This window comes from Juglans regia, chromosome 1, assembly GCF_001411555.2.
Source record: "Juglans regia cultivar Chandler chromosome 1, Walnut 2.0, whole genome shotgun sequence".
NCBI lineage: Eukaryota > Viridiplantae > Streptophyta > Magnoliopsida > Fagales > Juglandaceae > Juglans > Juglans regia.
Window position 1 is genome coordinate 27,072,993 of NC_049901.1, and position 24,689 is coordinate 27,097,681.

At 38.6% G+C, this 24,689-nt stretch overlaps 1 protein-coding gene across 5 annotated transcripts; it reads left to right on the forward strand.

Annotated features, from left to right (window-relative positions):
* LOC108993500 (protein MEI2-like 2) lies at positions 1-24,232 on the forward strand. 5 transcript variants are annotated; one of them, XM_035694478.1, is made up of 12 exons: positions 1-221; positions 4,618-4,782; positions 5,188-5,654; positions 8,321-8,479; positions 8,583-8,699; positions 8,826-8,977; positions 19,295-19,386; positions 19,525-20,440; positions 20,542-20,626; positions 20,721-20,789; positions 21,155-21,334; positions 23,568-24,232. In XM_035694478.1, exons 2-12 carry the CDS (start codon positions 4,734-4,736, stop codon positions 23,682-23,684), a joined length of 2,403 nt encoding a protein of 800 aa, XP_035550371.1. In that variant the 5' UTR covers positions 1-221; positions 4,618-4,733; the 3' UTR covers positions 23,685-24,232. The 5 variants fall into 5 exon arrangements, with proteins under 5 accessions (XP_035550371.1, XP_035550378.1, XP_018823982.1 ...); XM_035694485.1 differs by lacking the exon at positions 4,618-4,782 and having other exon boundaries at positions 127-221; positions 5,138-5,654; XM_018968437.2 differs by lacking the exons at positions 1-221; positions 4,618-4,782 and adding an exon at positions 294-359.
* The last annotated feature ends 457 nt before the right edge of the window (positions 24,233-24,689 follow it).

Consider the following 24,689-nt stretch of genomic DNA (forward strand, 5'->3'; position numbering starts at 1 on the left):
CTCTCTCACAAGCTTTCTATGGCTTGAGGGGGATTCTGTTCCCATTTTCTTACTTTTCTCTTTCTCTCTTGTTTCGCGGCGAGGGAGGAGGAAGTAGAGGAGTAGAAGAAATAAATTTCTCTCACTCTACGAAACTTCCTCTCTCTCTCTCTCAGCTTGACTTTTGATCGAAGACAGAGCTTTCTTCTTTATAATCTTTCAGACAGTGCGCCCATCCTCAAGTATGTGCTCTCCTTGACCACTCTATCGCTCTCTCTGTTGATTCTCTCCACAATTTACTTCTCTCTCTCTCTCTCTCTCTCTCTCTCTCTCTCCCTCCCTTCCTCTTTCTCTCTGTGTATACTTCTTAATAATTGGAGGTAATTCTGATTTTACAGGCTTTCTTTATCTTTCTTTTTTCAATCTAAGTTCTGGATGTTATTTATTCGTGACTTTTAATAAATCTTAAAGGAGAATGGTGAAGTCTTCTGGGTTCGGGCTTAGTGAGTAGGTATTGGTGTGCTGAGATTGGACCACTTTGGTGGATTATTGCTTAATTTGAGTTTTGGTACTTGCTGACTACTGTAGTAGGTGAAGTTTATAGCCTTATCTTCGTTTTTTTTTTTTTTTTGGGGTGTTGACGTGACTTTATATGAATGATTGGTTTTATGGTAACTGTTACTGCAGTAATTGAATCATAAGTTTGTGACGCGTTTGAAAACGTAATGGTGTGATTGGCCCCCTATGAAAGTTATTGGTATCCGTAACCAATTTCCAGGGGTTTAGGTGTTGAATTGGTGAACAATCACAATGCTCCGGATTTTTCTGTTCACCTTGATGAGATAAAAAGGGAAAAATGATGCTTGATCCGAGTTCCAGTAGGCTTTGAAACTCTTGGTTCTTCATGATCATGTTCAATATCCGTAAGATGATTGATGATACATAATTGGTCACTATAAAATATGTTTCGATGACTAATTGATAGAGAGTTACTTGGCCACACGTGTGCTTTTTCACTACTCTTACCTCAATGCAATTTCTTGTACCATTTTGAAGAATTTGTGCATGAATTTAACTTCAACAAAGTTGAACATTAATTGATTGCAAGTATCATACATTTCTTTCCTCCATATCAATTGCTGCATATTTACTAAAATCAATTGTTACATATTCATTTCTTCATGTATCTGAGAATGAGTTGATTGTTTTATAATAGCTTAACCTCCAGTTTTCTTTCACTCGGTGTCGTTAGAAATTATCTAGGTGGAGAAACCTCCAAAGTACTCCATGTTGGGTCATTCGGAAGGTGCCTAATCTTTCTTCAGCTCATGAAAACTAGTGTCATACCCATTGCTTCATTATCAAGTCTTTTTTAGGTCAATTCAACATTACATCAGTTAATGTTCTTGAAGAAGATGGGACAACTGCTTGTGGAATCCCACTTGGAATTAGTGCATTTCATTCTGTACAATTTTATGGAGGGAAACTATTCTTCTTACTTTCATTCATTGATGTACGACAACATATATACTACATACACTTGACGATTATACCCTCACAAGTTACACTTATTACAACTATGTCATCTAACACTCCCCCTCAAGCTGGAGCATATATATCATATAAACCCAGTTTGAAACAAATAAGTTTCAACCGACTCCAACACAAAGACTTAGGACAGGTTTGGGGGGTGAGATGAGAATTTTGTGTTTTGTTTTAGTGTTTAAAATATTATATTTTAGTATTATTATTGTATTGGGATTTGAAAAAGTTGAATTGAGATTTGAAAAAATTGAATTGTTTATTATATTTTGTATGGAGATTTGAAAAATATGTAATGATGAAATGAGATGAGATGAGAATTTTGTGTCTCATCCCACCCCCCAAACCTGCCCTTAGTAAACATATTTGCGAGTTGATCGGCAGACTTCACAAAAGGTGTAGAAATGTCATCACTTAGTATCTTATCTCGAATGAAGTGACAATCAATCTTTATATGTTTAGTCCTCTCATGAAACATAGGATTAGAGGCAATATGCACTGCGGCTTGATTATCACAAAATAACTGGAGAGGGATTGGAGTTGGAAACCCAATCTCTTTAAGGAAGTGTTGCAATCATGTCAGCTCACTAGTAGTGTGAGCCATTGCCCTGTATTCAACTTCTGCGCTAGACCGAGCTACTATTGCTTGTTTCTTACTTTTCCATGTAACCAAGTTACTTCCCACAAAGGTACAATATTCAGTAGTAGATCTTTTATCTGAAAGAGATCTTGCCCAATCAGCATCTGAAAAGGCTTCAACCTTAAGATGTCCATTTGATCGATACAGTAATCCAAGGCCAGGGGTTCACTTAAGATAACGAAGAATATGAATTACAACATCCCATTATGAGACCCTAGGCGTTTGTAAAAATTGACTTAGTACACTCATTGAATAAGAGATGTCCGGTCTAATGATAGTGAGATAATTCAATTTCCCAACAAGTCTTTGATACCTACCTGGGTCTCCAAACAACTCCCATTCCTCTTTCAAGAATTTACGATTTGGGTCCATAGGGGTGTCAATAGGTCGTGCACCCAACATTCCGGTTTCTTCCAGAAGGTCAAGTACATATTTCCTCTAAGAAAGGTTGATACCCTCTTTAGATCTACTGATTTCAATTTCAAGGAAATATCTATGCTTGCCTAAGTCTTTTGTTTGAAATTGATCATGTAAACACTGTTTCAGTCTAGCAATTCCAGCTGAGTCACTCCCAGTAATTACCAACTAGGTTTAAGTATGTTTGAGTGTAACTTGGATAAAAGTCTCCTCGTAATTAATGCCATATGTTTGAGTGTAACCCTTAGCAACCAAGCGGGCTTTCAAACATTCCACCGAACCATCAGGATGAAATTTGATTGTATATATCCATTTACAGCCAACAAATTGCTTACCAGGTGGTAGTGGAACAAGATCCCATGTCCCATTATGGTGAAGGGCATCCATTTCATTTTTCATAGCTGTCCTCCATCCCAGATCAGATAAAGCATCCTGAAATGTCTTAAGAATAGAAAATTTTGGAAGTTGAGAAGTAAAACATGAGAATGAAGGAGATAATGCATGATATGATACAAATTGACTAATCGGATGTTGAGTAACACAAGATCGAGTACCTTTGTAGAGAGCTATAGGTGGAGAGTCTGAAATACTGGGTAACCTAGGATCTGGTATCAGAGATCACGGTTGTCGGATGGTGGTAAGTGGTGGACAGTGGTTCATGCCAAAATCGAGCTCACTGTGGTTTGAACTCGTTGGAGTGTTTTCTGGCATCGTATCTAACTTTTGTCGCTAGATCTAAGCCCACCAGTGTTTGCAGCTGCCGGATTCGAGTTTGCTGACGTCCCCATAGGTGTTTGTTTGAAGTGCCTTCCCCTCTGTCATCGGCGGCCCCATAGGTGTTTGAAGTGTTTCCGGCGAGTTTCCAGTGTCTTCTTCGGTATTGGACACCAGGGGTGAGTTCCCCGTCATCGTCTGTTCATATTGGTGTGTTCCCCGTCGTCAGCAGCCGCCAGAAGTGCCGCCTGTCGATGTCAAGCAGTGAAGAAAAGTAGTGTTTGTTTGCGGGGATAACCAATCCCATCCTCAAATGCGGATAACCCCATCCTGGAGTAAAATCCTGTCCCTAATCTGGAATAACGCCTGTTTGGTAACGAGGATAAGGTAATTCCCATACCTCTCATTCTCGTTTCGGATAACCTAATCCAGTTTTGGGTTTAAGTTGAAATCGGTTTTGGACGATATGTGATACAAACCGGTACCGGCCAATACAAGCTCGATTTTATCCGATACATGCCGAAACATAACCGATACCGACCGGTTCCTAGCCGATATGGTCCGATTCTGGCCGAAACAGTCCAATTCAGAACCAATATAGTCCGATACAGTGTATTTCTGACTGAAAAAGACTGAAATATTATTATTCGGGTACTTGAGCTAAGATTCTACATTTTCAGAGTGTGTTTCTTGGATTCTCAAGTTGAATTGTGGTTTTTCTCATATATTGTGTGGAGTTTCAATCTCTAAGTTCAGTTGTGATATTTTTTCTGCATCAATGACAATTAAATTCGAGTTACAGTTATATGATGCAGTTGCCTCATATGTTGCTCCTGGTGGGAGTGGAGGCCGAGGTGGTAGAGGCTCGTGGGGGACGTGATGCCAAAGGTTATCGCACTCGAGGTCAAGAATCTCGTAAGTGCACCCATTGTGGTCGCATTAACCACTTGGTGAACTATTGTTGGGTTGCACATGGGTTTCATCTTTCACAACTACTCTTACCCGATCAGGTACAACGTCCACATGTCTTGCCTCATCCACTCAAGCTCCATGGATCATTGATTCAGGAGCTAATGAACATCTGACTGGTTTGTCCCTCTGTCTTATCTAAGTTGGATACTGTGACATCTTCAAAAAGTGTTACTCTTGCTAATGGTTCTCTTGCTAAAGTTACAGGCATTGGATCCACTAAGCTTACTTACTCTATATCCTTGTCATCTATTCTATATACTCCTAGTTGTCCCTTTAGGTTGTTGTCCATTAGTAAGATTACTCAAAGTCTTCAATGTTCAGTGACACTTTATCCATCTTCATGTGTCTTTCAGGATCTCAAGACGGGAAACTAGATTGGTACTGGGTATGAAGCTGGTGGTCTGTATTATCTTGATGTTAAACAGTCACCCACTCGAGCTCTTACATCCTCCTTATCATTTGCTTATGAATGGCACTGTCGTATTGGTCACCCCTCTTTGTCTCTTTTAAAGCATCAGGTCAGGAATCTAGGAAATGTGTCTCCCTTTCCTTGTGAAGCATTTCAAATTAGTAAACATCATCATGTGTCTTTTGCACCTCTGGTTGATAAACGAGCATCAAGTCCTTTTGAATTGGTTCGCTTTGATACCATGCACAATTTTATGGAGGGAAACTATTCTTCTTACTTTCATTCATTGATGTACAACAACATATATACTATGTACACTTGACGATTATACCCTCACAAGTTACACTTATTATAGCCATGTCATCTAACACATTCATCAAATGATGTGGGCTTGTTTTCTAGCTCCTTGCTTGTTCTTCCACATGAAATATGTATGTCTAAGCTCATGTTTAGCGATATTGCAGATATCAACGGCTTATCACATATTTGAGGACTTATTTTTGTCAATATGCAGTGAGTTTTATGGATTTTGAACATGGTGGTCAATCTGTTGATGGTTACTTGCCTAATTTAAATAAACTTCACCAAGTTAATGAGCCTATGAATCCACTTGAAGATGTTGAAGCAAATGCAATAGGAAGGATGCTTCCTGACGATGAAGACGAGCTTTTTGCTGGCATAATGGATGATTTTGACCTAAGTGGTCTGCCTATTCAGCTGGAAGATTTGGAAGATGACCTTTTCAGCAGTGGAGGGAGCATGGAATTAGATTTTGAGGCCCAAGAAGGCCTTAGCATTGGTATCTCAAAATTAAGCATTTCTGATGGTATCACTTCAAATGGAATTAGTCACTATGCAGTTCCAAATGGTGTGGGAACAGTGGCTGGGGAACATCCCTATGGGGAGCACCCATCAAGGACATTGTTTGTGAGGAATATCAATATCAATGTTGAGGACTCTGAATTAAGAGCTCTTTTTGAGGTAATTTATCTTATAGTCGGCATGTTTTATTAAAGTTGTGACGGCCTATTTTCAACTATATTAAAATTTTCAGTGCCTATTTTCATCCTGCCTTGCTTATTTTGGGCAAGATCTTGGCATACATTATGCTCTTATCAGAATTTTTCCAAACCCCACACTTGTGGTCTTCTGTGTATTTTGACATACTGCATTAAGAATTGTATAGCTGGAAAAGTATGATAAGATTTTTTATTTACTTTCTCTAGATTACCAAGTTCCATATTATGTTCTACGGTTGGATTGTGTATCCAAGGTTTACTTTCCAGGAATTTCCAAAGGACCTACCTTGATGAGGTTCCACGCTATACAAAAAAATGTTCCACATATAATGGTAAGGAAGCCTGATCGTGCTTGCTACTGTCTGATAGAGAGAATATTTTCACTCCCCTGTTTCTTTTTTCCTCTATTTTCTTTCTCGGGGTGTCTCTTTTGTACTAACCTCCTGTACTAGCGTGGATCTCCTTCTGGCATTTTTCTAATGCATCTTTGCTTACAGAAATGCCATTTGCTGGTCTTTAAATCTCAACGAAACTAAGATTTTCAACTAGTATGTGCTGTTGGTCACCTCTTCTAATAAAAATATGCATAACTCTACTTTTACATACTTGTTTTGGAGAGAATTGAGCCTGTGCCCTGTGTACTTGACTATGCCTACTTTCTATCATCATCAAATTTACCGTTGAAAAAAAATCTCAAGCCAAGGTTGAATGATATTGCCGTGAAAACGCTAGAAAAGTTTGGGAAAATCTTGGAAACTAAAGAAAAACTGGAAATAATTGGGAAATTTCATGAGTTTCTTGAGTGATGGTGGAGTGAGTTTGAAATTTTTTATTTTTTGAAATTTTGATTCGTTTTGTGATTTAGATTTCAATTTTAGGATTTTTTAAAATTATTATGATCCAATGGCTTGAAATAATTGATTCAGTTTTCAGATTGAGTTATATATTATGCTTAATGAGTTATGATAAAAAAAGACAAGTTAGTTAACATGGTTAAGTGAATCTCCTTGAATCTAAATCAATGGATCAATTGTGTTTAAGATGAAGTGCAATTCCAACGGTTATAAATGCGACCACATCTTGAGGTGAGCAAAATTTTTGGCAGTTATCTAATCTCTCACTTTTGGTCTACTAAGAGAGTGATGTCGCAAGAGGAGAGAAAATTAATTTTTAAACCTCTCAATTTTCCTATAGATAGAGGGCCTCTCCTATTCAATTTCTCAGACCACTCAGTGGAGTTTCATTTTCCTTAGAAGAGTGAGTTAAGTGTTGCTTAGAGAGAGCTACTAGAGAGTGACCATTCAACTTTCCAGCAATTAATGATACCTGCTTGGATCTTCAAAGAGCGTACGGTTAGATCCGTAGTAGTATTAATAGGCTGAACACCCAATAAACCAGTTTCTTCCAATAAGTCAAGTACATTCTTCATCTGAGATAGACTAATACCTTTACACCTACCAACTTCAATCCCAAGAAAGTATCTGTGTTTTTCTAAATCTTCAGTGTGAAACCTATCCTTGAAAAACTTTTTCAACCTGCCAATGGGATCGGTCACGTCCAGTAATTACAATATTGTACACAAACCACCAACAAGGTATAACTTGCATCGGTGTGTAGGATGTAGGCAGAATATTAAATTGTTAGTCTGACATCTAAAAGATCAAAATCCAATACATCATAAGAAAACTTCCCTAACCAGTCTTGGGGATTGCTTCAAGGCATATAGTGCCTTATTTAACTTGCACACAGTACCCTGATACTGCCTTTGAGCAACAAATTCAGATGGTTACTCCATGTAAACTTCCTCAAGTATGTCATCAGGTAGAAAGGCATTTTTAACATTCGATTGAATAGTGGCCAATCAAGATTAGCTGCAAGGAATATTCAATACTTGAATGGAAGAGATTTTGGCAATGGGGTGGAGTGTAGAGTCAAGCTTTGAACATTGAACCTCTACTATGTATAATGTTAAATCACCACTGATTTGAAAAGCTTAACCTAATGGGAGAAGGTAAATTTAATTATTTAAATTATATCCTAACACTAGTAAACTGGAGTGGTTTGTTGTTAAGAATATATTGGAGTTTTATTTATAACATAGTTTACAATCTTTTAGACTATTTATCACTTTTCCCTTGGCTTCTTCTATCTGTAATATTTTGACAATACTTTGTTTTGCATAGACTCATATAAACTTATTTTTTAAAGCTATTAGCTTTTTGGTTGGACTTATGATCCAACATACAATATGATGTATTGTTCTTGCTTAAAAACTTCTTGGGACATGTTCCTGCTATGACATAATGCGTGATGAAAGGAATGACTACTCTTGAGTAAAAGGAAAAAATACGCTGAAATTTCTAAGGAAGCTAATCCTTTAACCTCAGTGAGCTTTATATAATTAATCACAAAATGGGTATCACGATGTTAACTTAGTGGTGCCAACATCCTTGGGCTTTGGTCTAGATGTGTAATCTACTACACCCTCAATTAGACTTAGCTCTAGTAGTAGTTAATGATTCTGTTGGGCACTGTTGATATATTCATATATAGTTGTCAACAGTTTTACATTGTGTCATCTATAACTTATTGATAATGAAACTGCTTTTCGTGTATTTTTGTTGGCAGCAATATGGGGATATCAGGACTTTATACACTGCGTGCAAGCACAGAGGCTTTGTGATGATATCTTACTATGATATCCGAGATGCTCGTACTGCTATGCGTGCATTACAGAATAAGCCCCTGAGGCGAAGAAAACTTGACATTCATTTTTCAATTCCAAAGGTTGGAAACAGGATGCTTGTTTTAATGATTCAGTTGGAGACTTTTGATATGTGATTCTATCAATTTTTATAACATGCACCTTTATTTCTGCACTATAATCCAGGATAACCCATCAGAAAAGGATATCAACCAAGGAACTCTTGTTGTATTCAATTTGGATCCATCAGTATCAAATGATGACCTTCGCCAAATATTTGGGGTGTATGGGGAGGTCAAAGAGGTGCTACTTCTTGGACATATATCTTCTATATGTTTGATTCTTTAATGTTCATGAAATCAGCTTTGTATGTATACATGGCATGCCATTTAGTTCTTTAAGTTATAATTTCCTTGGAATGAAATGCAGATCAGGGAAACACCGCACAAGAGACATCATAAGTTCATAGAATTCTATGATGTTAGAGCTGCAGAGGCAGCTCTTAGAGCATTAAATAGGAGTGACATTGCTGGGAAACGCATAAAGCTTGAACCTAGCCGTCCTGGTGGAGCACGCCGAAGGTAATTTTTATGTTACCGTTTCGTATCATTAGTGTTGCTGTTATTACAATTTGAGCTTATTCATCCTTGTTGGCATGAATTCTTGGTCCTTTTCTCTCTTAGAATAAGATTGGAATGTAAAGCTCTATTGTCTCCCTTTCCCAATCCCATCTACCACCCCAGCCAATTCCCAGCAGGTGCATGTAATTAGATTTGCATGAATAAACGTAATGGGAAGCATTTTGGATCTCATGACAGAACAAAATGGATTTTTTCATCCCAATGCTTCCTAGAGCAAAAAGACCATTTGATAGTGAATTCAAACACAATGGGTTACAGTTTGGCATGTAGTTCTCCTCAAATGTGTAAAGATGTCAAGGTTAGACTGCTTGGCCCAAGAATTGGATCCTTTTATGTAACAACCAAAGAAACCCCAGGTCACATCTAGGTTGATACTCTAAAAAGAATAGTCATGGTTCAATTTGAGTTACTTGGAAACAGTATAAGAGACAAGAACTTCCCCTTCCAAGTATGTGGGATACCATCCACCACATTCTTATATTCAATTTATTGTATTTACTGCCTCCCCACTTAAATACCTGACATTCTCGATGGGCCATGCCATTATAGGCGGCACGGCTCAAGTTACACTCTTTTTGTTGGATTTGTTTCTAATACCATTTGTAACGACTTAAAACTGCCCAAATCACATTTGGGCCTATACTCCAAAAGATTAGTTGATGTTACGATTGCAGCTCCTTGGGACTCAATATCAAGGGCAAGAACTTCCCCCTTCTAGCAATGTGAGATTCAATACACGACTTTCTAATACTCGGTCCCGGGTATTACATTATCGAGTACAGCTACCCTCTGATGTTTTTTTCAACTGATAACTAATCAAATCCGTTCAGCCCACATGATTCAACTACAACAGCTATTGACTAGGATGTGCATCAAACAAGCTTGGTGGCTTGAACTATATGAATAAATATCATCAAGGAGTCGCTGTAGTGGGTTTCAAACCCTGGTTCAGCAGCTCCTGGTATCATGGCTTGAGCGACTGGACGTTCGTAACATTTTTCCACCGTTTTGAGCTTGACTTATTAGAAATAACAACTAAAATATTTGTTTTTTGGGGGACATGAAACCAAGTTTGAAAGGCCTATAATACCGTAATACAACCAACATAGCTCGTGTACCTTGATGCTGATGTTACTGTAGATCATGTATTTGTACTTTGCTCAACTTTAGGCATGGTAATGTTGCTTTTAATATGAAGGAAACCAGCCTGTCCACAATATAGACAGGCACTTTTATAATGTAGTATTGAGGACAAAATACTTATGTGCTGCATTTGAACTTCCTTTGGGGGTGGGTCTGGAGAAGAGACGAAATCTCACTTGTAATACACTAGTTTGAGAGTTGGAGGTGAAGACAAGCTTATATGGTGGACCTCTTGGAGATATCTAGTGATCTTCCCCAGTAGAATGTAAGATTTATCAGAGCAACTCATATGTAACACCCCATCCCCCTAGGGTTTTAAAAGCTAGAGAAACTGAGTGCTACTAAACTTAAATGTTTTTCCTTAGCACCAGATATAAAAGATTCCATTATCAAAGTTATAAAACCAAAAGTACTTTATTGGAAGAAAACCTCCCTAACAAGGTTCACAGTAGCACTTATTGAAAAGGAGTCTAAAATTATGTGTTACAATAATTAGTTGTGGAAATAAAGCAAATAACAAAACCCAAAATCGTCAAGCCTTAGTCTCGTCCCCCTTGGCCATATCTTGTCCTGCAGCATCTTCATGAATATCATCACCTAGGACAAGCGCACACAAAAACAAAAATGAGTTGGAATACGTAATAAGAACTACATCATATAATAAACATAACAATAGTCTAGGTTTTTAGTCAAGCATTAACAGTCAATCATCATCATCATAATACAATACATAACAATTAACCTCATAGAGACATACATTTTTTTTATTTTCATATCCTTAATGGCCATTACACGCTGTTACCCCGTGTGCTAGGGTTAGCGACCCTTGCTGTCTTGACTCTATCCGGGGGCTAGCGGGTAAGAACCTAGCCCTCCTCAGGAATGGCTGCCAGTCACGCATTCCGACATTACAACCCAACCCTTAACCTCATGGTACCGTCTTCACTATCATGGCTAGTTCATTTATTTCCTCAAAAGTCAAATATGCAATCATTCCTTTCATTTGCTTTCTTTCCATTTAACCTTTCCTTACCTTATCTTTCATTCATTTAAAATATATAGTCGTACTATATACATATAAGCTATTGATGGTCATACATTTACATGTCACATGCATCACATTAATAATAAGGGTTCATGTAACAGGGGCTGCCAAGAACAATCTATACATATATAGTTTTGAACATGTGCATATCTATACCGTAATGAAAATGACATTTCTCATTTACATAAAATGGTGGGAAAGGGTATGATCATAGTCACTTACCTAAAGTCTTATGCAAAGTAAGCTTAAATGCACGTGTCTCAAAGCATCAAAAGGTACCTATAATAATTCATACAATCAAATAAACATTTTCTTACGCATAAATAAAACATGAATATAAAACATGCAACTATGCATAAAGGCTTCTTGTGATGTCTAACATCCTCTGAACTCAACCCTAATTACTGGTACAACTCTAAACCTACGTTCCTTATGACTCGCATTCTTCTTTTATTCATCGCATAAAATCATTACATGACTTCCAAAGTATCACCAATCATTCTTGTGTAGCCTAAAATCGTCCACATGAAATAATCGACTCCAAAACACATTCCCCTGTCATTTCCAACATATTGCCCGAAATACTATAAGTGGGTGAAACCCTTAACGAAGCATTGCCATTAAATCACACCCAACTTGTTTAACCCACAACTAACCCATGCAAGACTTTGAAATCTCAAACTTCAACCTACACTCATGGACACATCAACTCAAAGTCAACCCGCGTTGCACCAACATAAAACGTAGACATACTCCTACACAGTCACATACCACCTTCCTTCCACGTATGCTTTCACATACCTGAAGTCCCACTAATCCTCTCATACATTTGTAGGTATACCAACATCATGCATACACTGAGATGTAACTGCCCAGCCCTTACACGAACACTCTCCCCCTCGGTTCCATGTAGATGCACTCAAAACTCACATATACACACTCATATCACACGGTCACGGCCCTTACATCACTTGGTTACACTTAAACATATGTAAGAGAGGGAGGGAGGGAGAGAGTTTTTTACCTAGAGAGAGGCCTGAGCTGCCGCAAGGGGCGTGGCCAAGAGTTGCAATTTGTTGTATGTTTGCCTTGTTTCGGTTATCAAGAACAGAGAGTTACAAATTGGTGGTAATGGTACATGGGTGATACCGAGGGTTGAACCGAGGGAAGAGGGTGAGGAAACAATGGTTCACCAACCTGTTTTCATACCAGGTTGGGAGGTGGAAGGTGGTGTGCTACTGTGGGCTGCGATGGCTTGACCTATGTATCAATTCTTGGCTTGAAGCACGTTGTCTGTGCGCTGGGAATGGCTGGGGCTCTTCCTATTGGTCCAGATTAGTGGGGGCTGGTGCAAGGCGGCTTTGTGGTAGTGCTGTGAAGGATCAAGGTCATGCACAATGGTGTCATGGTGGTGGATGAAAGCTATGCACAAAACAGGGACTGGTGTTTAACATGTATGCTGTGCAATGGTTATGGATTACCTACCAGTGGATGGCAGCGCACAGAGGAGTTAGGCAGTTGTGGTAGTGGCACAATGGAACAAACCACGAGAGTGGTGGTGGTGTAGGGTACAAGGAACCGACGTGAACCCAAGAGCCGATCATGATGTGTGTGCGTGTAGTGTGATAATTGTGCTTACCTGTTGGTGGTTGGGGGCTGTGCATGGAGGAGCTGGTGGATGCTGGAGGCCAACCTACTGGAGAGGAGCTATGGAGGATGTGGCCAAAAAACCCTAGGGTTGGAGTGAGTTTATGTGAAGGGGCCTATATATGTATATGGGTCCACTTTATACATGAAGCAAAGCGGATCGGATCTATAATTGGGTCATGCATATGGGTCCCGGTTTGGGCTCCCATGCGGCTTCCTGCTCTGAGTGGTTGTTTCATCGCAGTCTCACCAATGAGATGGTTTTGTTACGAAGTACCTGCTCCTTCTGCTCCAACATCTCTATTGGTGATTCTTCATAAGTGATGTTGGTAGGATACAACTCCAACTCTCTCTAGTATCTCAAATGGCCTAATATACCTTAGGCTTAGCTTGCCCTTTTTCCTGAACCACGTAATACCCTTCATCGGGTCAACCCTGAGGAACACCTTGTCCCCCTAACATAAAATAATACTAATAATAATAATATCAATAATTCTCTAAAATATATCGGGGTGCTACATCATGACTGCAAGGTTGATGCCTCAACTAAATTCATTAATCTACTTTAATCCACTAGTTTGAGAGTAGGAGAAGAAGACATGCTTATTTGGGCCCTTCTCAATAATCAAATGTCCAGCTAATTTGAAGTCTTTAATCTTCAAGCTAAAAGTCCTTTTCTTTGGAAGAGAATATGGCAGACTAAGGTCCTTTCAAGAGCTGTGTTTTTTTCCTGGACGGCCTTTCTTGGAAAGATTCTCAACATGGACAATTTGAGGAAAAGACACATTGTTGTGGTCGAGTGGTGCTGCATGTGCAAGAGGAGTGTGAAATCTATGGATTGGTTTTTACTCCCTTGTGAGATGACTATTGCTTTGTGAAGCAACTTTTTTAGTCTGATTGGTTTGACTTGGTTCATGTCCAGCATAGTGGTGAACCTTGCTGACCTTGGAGAGGGTTAGTCGCAACTTAGTTGCAATAGTGTGAAACATGGCTTCTACTTGCCTCATATGGTCTATTTGGAGGGAAAGAAATAATAGAATTTTTTAGTACCTTAAGATTTTCTTTTTCAATACTCTCTCCATTAGACAGCTTTCTATTGACTTTAATGGGCTCAATTTACATGATTTCCTTTATCTTTTTCTTCTAGATAGGCCTCTCTCTTGTATACATCCTATATATTTGGAGTGCGCCTTTTGTGCTTTCTCAAGAAATTTTATTAATTATCAAAAACAGTTTCAGATAGTAATTAATTTAATTGTTAATGAGCTAAGGGGAAGGGACAAGCTCCACATTTATGAAGCCCAAAATAGTATCTTGGAATGTCCGAGGGTTTAATGTAGCAAATAAGCACCTTTGGGTGAAAAACCTGCTTCGTGAGTGGAAGACGAACATTGTGTGTTTACAGGAAACTGAACGGAAATTTATCACAAGGAGGATTGTTTGGAGTTTATGGAGCTGTACATATGTGGATTGAGCCTATCTTGCTTCTGATGGGGCATCGGGAGGTCTTTTGGTGATGTGGGATAGAAGGGTGGTGGAGAAATTGGAGGCGTTATTGGGGAGTATACAGTGGCATGTTCTTTTAAGAGTGTTGATGATAATTTTGTATGGGCCTTCGTTGGCATTTATGGGCCAAATCTGGACAGCAGTAGAAGATTACTGTGGGAAGAACTTGCTAGAATCCATAGCTGGTGAATATCCCCCTCATGGGAAGTGCTTATACGTGGTCTAGATTGGACAAATTCTTAGTCTCATCGGAGTGGGAAACACACTATCCGGAACTTTGCCAAAAGAGGTTGCCTCGCCCTTGTTCGGATTATTTTCCACTATTATTAGATTGTGGGGGCATTCAATGAAGGTGTCGGTAGTTTAAATTCGAAAATATGTGGCTAAAACCGAAGGTTTTGTGCAAAGGGTACCGCAATGGTGGTCTTCATATCAGATCCATGGTATCCCAAGTTTTATTTTCGCAAGTAAACTGAAAGCTCTAAAGAATGATTTAAAGTTGTGGAACACTTAATCATTTGGTGATGTAGGTGACCGTAAAATTTCATGTTGGAGGAGCTTCAGGAGGTAGAGAGGGCACAAGAGGGTTGGGCTCTCTCCCTGGAGGAAGTTTCTCGGAAGGTTGAATTAGTGGCAGAGCTAGATAGGGTTATGTTATTGGAGGAGATCTCTTGGCACCAAAAATAAGAGCATTGTGGTTGAAAGGAGACTGAAGTACAAAGTTCTTCCATAGAGTGGCCAACTCTCATAGGAGAACTAACAACATTGAGATGTTGAAAATAGATGGCAGGGATGACTGTGTAGAGGCTCTGGTGATTAGGGAGCATGTTACTGACTTTTTTGAACAATTGCATTGTGAGCAGGTGGGATGGCAGCCAAAACTCGATGGACTAGCTTTTGAGTCCCTTGATACACAACAAGCCTTGTGGTAGGAGAGGCCCTTTGAGGAGGTGGAGGTTCACAGCGTGGTAAGGAGAATGGTCAAAGATAAAGCATCTGATCCAAATGGTTTTTCCATGGGATTTTTTCAAACATGTTGGGATGTGGTGAGGGAGGATTTAACAAGAGTGTTCCATGAATTCTTTTCGGTTGGGAAGTTTGAGAAAAGCCTCAACGCCACATTTATCGCACTTATTCCCAAGAAGCTTGGGGCATTGGAGGTGAAGGATTACCGTCTCATTAGCCTCGTGAATGGGGTGTATAAAATCATATCGAAGGTGCTTGCAAATTGCCTAGGGGGAGGCCTTGAGGAGAATCATTACAAAACCCCAAAATGCATTTGTGAAAGGTAGACAAATTCTGGACTCAGTTTTCATTGCCAATGAATGTCTAGACAGTAGACTAAGGGTTGGTTTGGATAGTGAGATGAGATAGTTTTAGATGAAGGTTGAAAGTTGAATAAAATATTGTTAGAATATTATTTTTTAATATTATTATTGTTTTGGGATTTGAAAAAGTTGAATTGTTTATTATATTTTGTGTGGAAATTTAAGAAAATTGTAATGATGAGATGAGATAAGATAAGATGAAACACTATCTGAATCCAAACGAGCCCTAAAATTTGAACAGTTGAGGATTCTATGCAAATTAGATATGAAGAAGGCGTATGATCATGTTAATTGGGAGTTCCTACTTTATTTGCTTAGGAGGTGTGGGATTGGGGAGAAATGGTGCTCGTGGATTAGATGGTGTATCTCAACGGCGAAGTTTTTAGTCTTGGTAAATGGCAGCCCAAATGGTTTCTTTAACAGCCCTCGAGGTCTAAGACAAGAAGATCCTTCATCCCCACTTCTATTTGTCATTGTTATGGAGGCGCTTAGCAAAATGTTTTTAGCCTTGGTGAACAGTGGATTTATTGATGGCTTCTCAGTTGGTAATCCTACTAGGGGCTCCGTTATTATATCTCACTCATTGTTTGCAGATGATACATTGATCTTTTGTATCACAGAACAAAACCAAATTCAAGCATGAAAGGCGTTATTACTCTGTTTTGAAGCGGTATCAGGGTTGAAAGTGAATTATCATAAATCAGAGTTGGTACTAGTGGGTAATGTTCGCAATATCCTAGGAGTGGTAATATGTGACATAATCCTTTAACCCAACACGAACACGACATGATCAAAGTGGGTTTGGGTTGGTCTTAACGGGTTTGGGTCAAAACGGGTTGACTCATTATGACCCGTTAAGAAAGTTGAATTTACATTTATACCCTTAGACCTAAGATTGTAATATTAATATTTTACAATGTGTGTTAATCATATTTGGGATTGTAACTTTAATATTATTACAATTTGTGTTTATCATATTTGTGTAATTGTGTTTATCATATTTGGTACTGTTGGGGTTTTAATCTCAGTATTTTTATTGTTTGGATTGTAATTTTAGACTTGTAGTTAGTTTATTTTTATTTTTTATAGATATTGTTTATATTTTAATATTTATATAAAATTAATCAGGTCAAACGGGTCAAACAGGTTGAAACGGGTCAGGTCGGGTCGTGCCAATCTATTTTGTATTCAATAATGGGTCAAAACGGGTCGTGTCATGTCAATCCGTTATCTTAATAGGTCGTCTTAGGATTTGAGATTTTGACACGAAATCCTTAATGTGTCATGTTCGGATTGACCCATTAAGTATAATGTACATTTCTTGACACGACACGAACACGATTTGATACCCCTACAATATCTGGCAATTGGCTAATACCCTTGGATGTAAGGTTTCTTCTCTCCCCATGAATTATCTTGGTCTTCCCTTGGGGGCAACTGCAAGGTCTATATCGTTTTGGGATACAGTGATTGAGAAGATTGAATGCAGACTGACAGGTTGGAAAAGATTGTATTTTTCGAAAGGTGGCAGGATCACTCTAATCAAAAGTATTCTTTCTAATATGCCAAATTACTTTTTATCTGTATTCCCAATCTCAACAAGTGTGGCGAAATGCATCGAGAAACTTTATCGTGATTTTCTGTGGAGTGGGTTAGGAGATGAATTCAAGTTTCACCTAGTCAAGTGGGATAAAGTTTGCTCTCCAGTCTCCTCCGGTTGGTTGGGTATCAGAAAGTTGAAGATTTTCAATCGAGTCTTATTTGGAAAGTGGATGTGGAGATACATCATGGAACCAGAGGCCTTATGGAACTCGGTGATTGATCTTAAATATGGAGGTATGTCGCCCCGGTGGGGGGAGGGGGGGGGGGGGGGGGGGGGGGGGGGGGAGTGCACTAGAGAAGTTCATGGGCCTTATGGAGTTGGAATTTGGAAACATATTAGAGGAGGGTGGGGGATTTTTATTAGGCACACTTGGCTGTTGTTGAGTAATGGGTCTAGAAGAAAATTTTGGACTGACCGGTGGTGTGGAGATCATGCTTTAAATGATTCTTTCCCTTCAATTTTTAGAAGTGCACGTGAGAAAGATACATCAGTGGCTAATTGTATGGAGTTCTCTAGGGATCTATTCCAATGGAATATGAATTTCACCAAGGCGGCCCAAGATTGGGAAGTTGGCGGCATTGAGGAGTTTTTTGGTCTTCTATACACCATGATACCGAGAGCAGAAGACGCTGACACGATATGGTGGATACCCATCGGTAGAGGTATATTCTCAGTTCGCTCTTTTTATAAGACTCTCACACAACCACAGAACACTAAGTTCCCATGGAGAAGGATTCGGCGAAATAAGGCGCCTCCTAAAGTGGCATTTTTTGTATGGGTAGCAACATTGGGTAAGATCTTGATTTTGGACAACTTACGGAAACGAAGGGTGATCATAGTAGAGTGGTGTTGCATGTGTAGGAAAAATGGTGAAACTGTGGATCACTTGCTGTTGCATTGTGAGGTCGCTAGAACGTTATGGAATGAAGTGTTCAACAGGTTAGATCTTGCTTGGGTGATTTCTGCCACAGTGATTGAACTCATGGCCAGTTGGACCAATTTACAAGGTCTCCCACAAATCTCAGCGGTGTGGAAAATGGTTCTGATATGTATTCTGTGGTGCCTGTGGAAGTAGCGAAATGACCGGACGTTTGAAGACATGGAGTGTTCATTGGAAGAACTTAGATTATTTTTTGTCAGCACTCTTTTTCTATGGGCCACATCTGTGGATTTTCGTGGTCTCAATTTTCATGATTTTCTAGTTTCTATTTCCTCTTCCTAAATAGGTGTTACCTTTTGTATACCATCTTGTGTACTTCTATTCATATCAATATAATCATTTACATAAAAATAAAAAAATAAAAAATTGTTTATGACATCACAATCTGACCACGAAAATTGGACCCTTGATCGTCTCTTCTAGGTTATCAAACAAATTGGCAGAATGATATGAGGTGCGATGTTTTAATTAAAAACTTTCTAAAATTAGCCAATTTGGAAGAGAACTTCCTAAGTATAGTTACTTCTGGCTGCTATCAGGAATACTTAAAAATCAAACCGTAGAAATAAGTAACTGAAGAAGATGGTATAATTACACTTCTACCCATTGCAGTCTAAAAAGTAATATACTTATGCACTTCTTTGTTGGAAGCATGGCTGCAGACTGTTGTATAATTTAGTTTGATCTACAAAGCTGAAATGAGGACTCACGAATAAAGGAAAATAGGAAGTAAAGTTGTTACACTTAAGTTATATCATGGGCAACTTGTATGAAAAACTTCCTCTGCTATTGTAATTCTTGGCTCCTGTTTCTTGAACGTATATTGTGAGCTATCAAGTCTCTCTGCAAATTTGTTTCCCTTGATAGTTGATACTTTTTCTGATGGGTCTTTTAATGTCTCTCTGCTCATTTTGGCATTATGTGAATTGGGCTCATAGATTGTTTTTCTAACCCCGTTTGCATTTTAATTGATGCCTTGTCACAAATTATTATTAATTGATTAAGCTGTGAAGAAATTAACCTAGTTGTACCTTCTGATCTGTAGCTTGATGCAGCAACTAAGTCAAGAGCTAGAGCTAGATGAAGCTCGAGGCTTCCAATATCATGTGGGTTCACCTGTCACCAACTCTCCTCCAGGTATTTCTATCTCTAAACACATTGTATTTATTAGATAACATATTCTAAAGCTTATTCTCATTAATTTCTTGTATTGATAGTCTTGTTGGAAACCCATTTTTGGTTATAAGTTGAAATTACTTAAGACTTTCATTACAGGTAACTGGCTGCAATTTGGCAGTGCAGGTGATCATAATCCTCTGCATGCTTTTAGCAAGTCCCCTGGTCGAGGAAATCTAAGCCCTTTAAGTAGCAACCAACTGCCTGGGTTAGCTTCAATCCTTCCGCGTCATCTATCTAACTCTGCAAAATTTGCACCAATTGGTAAGGACACCGGAAGGGTGAACCATATATTTCCTAACACTGGGCCAACGCAAGGAACAGCCTATCAGCATTCCCGTTCCTTTTCTGAGCAGAAATTTATTGCTAGTCCAGGAACCCTATCTCCATGTTCCGACATAAATCTGAATTCACCTGGCATTGGAACTTTATCTGGTCCTCAGTTTCTCTGGGGAAGTCCTGGCCCTTACTCTGAGCATATCAATTCTTCTGCGTGGCAAACATCATCTGTGGGGCACCCATTTGCATCCAGTGGACACGATCAGGGTTTTCCATATACAGGTGAAAAAGATTCTTTTCTTGGCTTACATAACCACCATCATGTTGGATCTGCTCCATCTGTTGTTCCTCTTCATAGGCAGTTTGGCTTCGTCCCAGAGTCACCAGACACATCCTTCATGAATCCAGTTGCATTTTCGAACATGGATTCAAGTCGCAACAATGTTATGAACATTGGTGCTCGTGTAGGTCTTTCAGGAAAAGTAACTGAAAATGGTTCGCCCAGTTTCAGAATCATGTCCCTGCCGAGGCATGCTCCCATGTTACTTGGCAATGGTTCTTATCCAGGACCCGGAGCAACCGCCTATGAGGGACTAGGTGAATGTGGCCCAAGTCGGCGAGTTGAGAATAGTTGGAATCAGATAGATAGCCACAAGCAGTACCAGCTTGATTTGGATAGAATTATCAGCGGGGAAGATTTCAGGACTACCTTGATGATTAAAAACATCCCTAACAAGTATGAAAAACATAGGATTAAAATTTTCAAATAATTGAGTTTTTGTGTTTAAATACAGTGGTCAAAATTCCTTGATGGCTTCACCTGATTTCTCCTACCAGGTACACTTCGAAGATGCTGCTGGCGGCTATTGATGAAAATCACCAGGGTACTTATGATTTTATTTACTTGCCAATTGATTTTAAGGTAATACTACTACACTAATTTATGATGCATTCTTCTTAAAATCTCTCATGTTGAATTGCCACTGAAGTTTGAAGTTGACAATTGTCTGCTGCAGAATAAGTGCAATGTGGGTTATGCCTTCATCAATATGGTCTCTCCTTCCCACATTATCCCCTTCTATGAGGTTCAATTTTGATTATTTTCCTAGTCTCAAGTAGTAGCAATACACAGTTAATTTTAGATTTTCTTTTATGTCAATGTGGCAAAAGTTTGTGTGCTGTGGGCATGTTATATGGGTTCGGGTAAAAAATGAGTTGCATTGGCATGGCTTCCAGAGTTCCTTGTCATAAAATAACGTGGTATAAGTAGTATTTTGCTTGTATATTCATAAAAGGGTGATTCTGCCGTTCAACTGTTTTACAGTTGAAGGGAAAATTCTTTGCATTTATATATGACCGACTATTCACATAATTCACAAAATTAATTTAGCTGGATCAAAATAATGAAATCCTTTATATATGCTAAAACCTATTCCATGAAATTTTGCAGGCATTTCATGGAAAGAAGTGGGAGAAGTTTAATAGTGAAAAAGTTTCTTCACTGGCATATGCGCGAATCCAGGGCAAGCCTGCCCTTGTGACACACTTTCAGAATTCAAGTCTAATGACTGAAGATAAACGATGCTGGCCAATTCTCTTCTACTCAGGGGGACAAGAGATAAGTGATCAGGTAATAATTGTCTGAGTTGTAGAACTTTTCTTTTCATGAGCATGACCGAAGTACCGGAAATTTTCTGCTGAATGACTTGGAATGTTAATGGCCAAAATGCAAGTTAAGCTTTGCTTTCTTAAAAGATTGATTTGGTGGGGATGCTTTATACAAATGTGCTTGTCTGGCTTTGTATAAGAAAGATGGGATTCAAATGGAGGGAATGAACTAGCTGATTGGTTTTGAAGATTTTGGTAGTCCTGTGGAAGGTGCTGGAATGGGAGCTTGCAGGTCAGGAGCTGTGTGCTCTTTTGGTACCTTTGGATCTTTCAGCAGACCACGGTCCCTGGTTATAACCTGTGGGTTTTTTCACTCTGGTGACCAGAATAGCCTTCTGGCAACCTTGGTAGCCAATTGCCTCCTCTATTTTCCAATAGCTAATACTCGGAGTTGGAGCTGTGCGGCCAGTGGACTTGTGAGAAGTTTGGGATTAGGCCAGGAGTCCTCTTATTTCTGCTGGGAGTTCTATACTATGGTTTCTGTGATTTGGACTAAGGGTAGTGATAGGGTTACTACCTATTTACTGCTTATAGTGTATTTATTTTTTTATCATTTTATTTTAAGTATTTTTTTAACATTCTTAATCATTAAGAAAAAAATTAAAAAAATATATAATTTTACTAATAGTCACTTCCTTAATTATTAAGTAAAATTAAAAATTAAAAAAAAAATCAAATACAAAAAGAACAGTAAATAGGTAGTAGGAGGGTAGTAACCCTATCATTTTCCTTGGACTAATGTAGGGAAGAGCGCTATTGTCAGGGTGAGATACAACAGCTGGTGAGGTAGGGGGCCTGTCTGATAAGACTACAGAGAAAATTTATTAAGCGTCACATCATAGAAAAAGGGTGCACAGTTCTCAATTCTGTTATGTGACACCGCAGGTCAAGAAACTAAATAACTAAATATGAGACTAACAGACATGCAATAATTTCGAGGGATTAAGTTTAGATTTTGTGGATATTTTTAGGGACCGAATATACACTTTAGCAATGAAAAAGTAATTATAGCTTCATGCATATTTGTTTTGTTTTTTCTCTGTAATTGTTACATTGATGTCTACTGAGTATTCTTTTATGGTTTATTTACCGCATCTTATGTTTGAGCTTTGATGAAGTTGTATTTGGTCGCGGTTTTTTTTATTTTTTGTTTTTTTGGGTAAGTTAAGCATCTCACTTCATGCATAATCAGGCACTCAAGAGTACTTTTAACCATGAATTATTCTGAGGAACTATTCGATGCAAGATAAGCTAGACCCCAAAATTTAGATGGCACTAGGGATTTCTTTTGCTTTGCTTTATTTCTTTTTCTACCTCTTTCTTTAGGTATATGTCTAGGGTTTTAGGTTCTGACTCCATATAAAGGCTAGTGTTAACGGTTATTTTGTCATAACCTTGTTATTAAGTTTGTTTTAGAGTTATTTTGATAAAAGGCTAGTGTTCTTTGCCTCCTAGAACTACCACTCTTTGCAATAGAACCTCTAAACTGTCAACGTTGCCTCTTAGCCCCCCAATTTAAAACTTACAACGTAATTTACACCCTTCACTTAGATCTTGCCACTTCATCTATGTTTCCTCTATGTAAATGGTCGGATTTTACAAGGGTCAAATTTCAGCATATGTTTCAAATTGTGAGACTAATGGCTTTTGTGGTTTGAATATCATATTGCAAAAGCAATGGTATTTTTTCTGGAGGGAAGGAGAGATGGGAAGAGTAAAGCATAGTCTTCCCTTTCCTTTCTATCGTTTTCACTGCTTTCGGTTTTTTTTTTTCACCACAGTTGGTCTCATACTGTCATGTTTAACATTAAAAATGAAAGGAAAAAAGGATGCAAAAATGAAACATATATGCTTAGGATAATTTATGGAGAGGAGGAGAGGCAAATGTGTGCTAGAAAATTTAAATATACAGGATTTTCCTTTGTTTTGGGTTGGGGAGCACAGCACAAGAGGGTGTCTGAGCTGATGGTTGAAGTAGCTAGTCCAAGGGTCAAGGCTGACTTCCATTGTCCCATTGGCTTGTCTGATTCAAATTGATCTGAATAAAAAAATTATGAAGTTGCTAATAATACCGTTTTAGAGTTCCTAGACACAGGCAATTCTGTTCAAGATTGATCAGAAGGCAGCATTCCTTCAACTTGTCTTCTTGCAACCATATACTATTTTCTAACTGTTTCTGTCTCTTTATCCTCCAGGAACCTTTCCTTTCTAGAAACTTGAACATTTGTATCCGTCCACCAGATGGATCTTACTCACGGGATTCTTTGGAGAGCCCAAAGGGAAATGTGGAAAAGAAGCCAGAGAAAGACTAACAATGTAAGGAAATCTTATTCTCAGCCTTCAGAAATGGAGTTGGGAGCTTCTAAGTGTTGCATAGTCGTTATTGGTCTGTAAAGGTGAAGAGGACAAAGTAACATGTATATAACTGCTCATACGATTGCATTGCCCCCTCTGGGGATGGATGCTTGAGAAATATCTCATGAAGAAGTATAGAAGGAAAAGAGACAGCATTGTGTGTATATAAAGCTAAGGATTGCTAATTGACAAGGGGGGGAAGAATAAAGTGAAGTATTGCTGAATTGTGAAGTTTATCTGCAGCAATATGCATCACTCGTCGGTTTGTGCAGGCTCTCCTTCCGGATTTTCCTTTCCGTCTTACCTTTGGTTTTGTTTTTTTCCTGCCATTTGAAAATATGATTTACATATTCATGGGTAGATGTCTATAGAATATGGGGCTGTTAAAAACTGTACAGATAGGAGACGAACACAATATACTGTTCATGCGTTGTACAGTGTTGACGAAATGTGCCGTACGAAAATGTGTATCCGATAAAATATATGGTCGGTGCATTTGTTATTACTCTCTCTCTCTCTCTAACCTTTTTGGATTCATCTTTGTTATGTTATCTGAAGTGGGTGATCATGGTCAAAATTTTCTAGGTTTCTTACGTTGTTTAGGCCCAAAAAGAGATGTCATGCGTGACCAATACAACAGATTCATGGAATTTACGTGGTAGGAATGCATCGAGTAACATGGTCAAAGATGCCCAATATTGTGTGCAATAAAATTGTCACTTCGATACATAACATGACGTTGTTACTTACCTCCAGAGTAATTGCGACAAACAATAAAAGAGTGTGGAGTCGTCAGTATCAATTATTTTACTAATATATATCTATGGATTTTATTGGGTACCTAGGTTGAAGTTGTTTGTTGGTTTGATAAGAAAATGTGTTGGAATTGATGGGTACATTTGTTTTTTTTTTTTTAATGGTAAATGAGGAAGATTTGAAAAATGGATTTTCTACTATTTGTG

Bases quoted from the DNA above. Each gene is read 5' to 3' on its own strand.
- LOC108993500 (XM_035694478.1), top strand. From the start codon at position 4,734: ATGGCACTGTCGTATTGGTCACCCCTCTTTGTCTCTTTTAAAGCATCA. The intron at 5,655-8,320 runs GTAATTTATCTT...TTTTGTTGGCAG, and splicing joins AATTAAGAGCTCTTTTTGAG to CAATATGGGGATATCAGGAC. The intron at 8,978-19,294 runs GTAATTTTTATG...TCTGATCTGTAG, and splicing joins CCTGGTGGAGCACGCCGAAG to CTTGATGCAGCAACTAAGTC.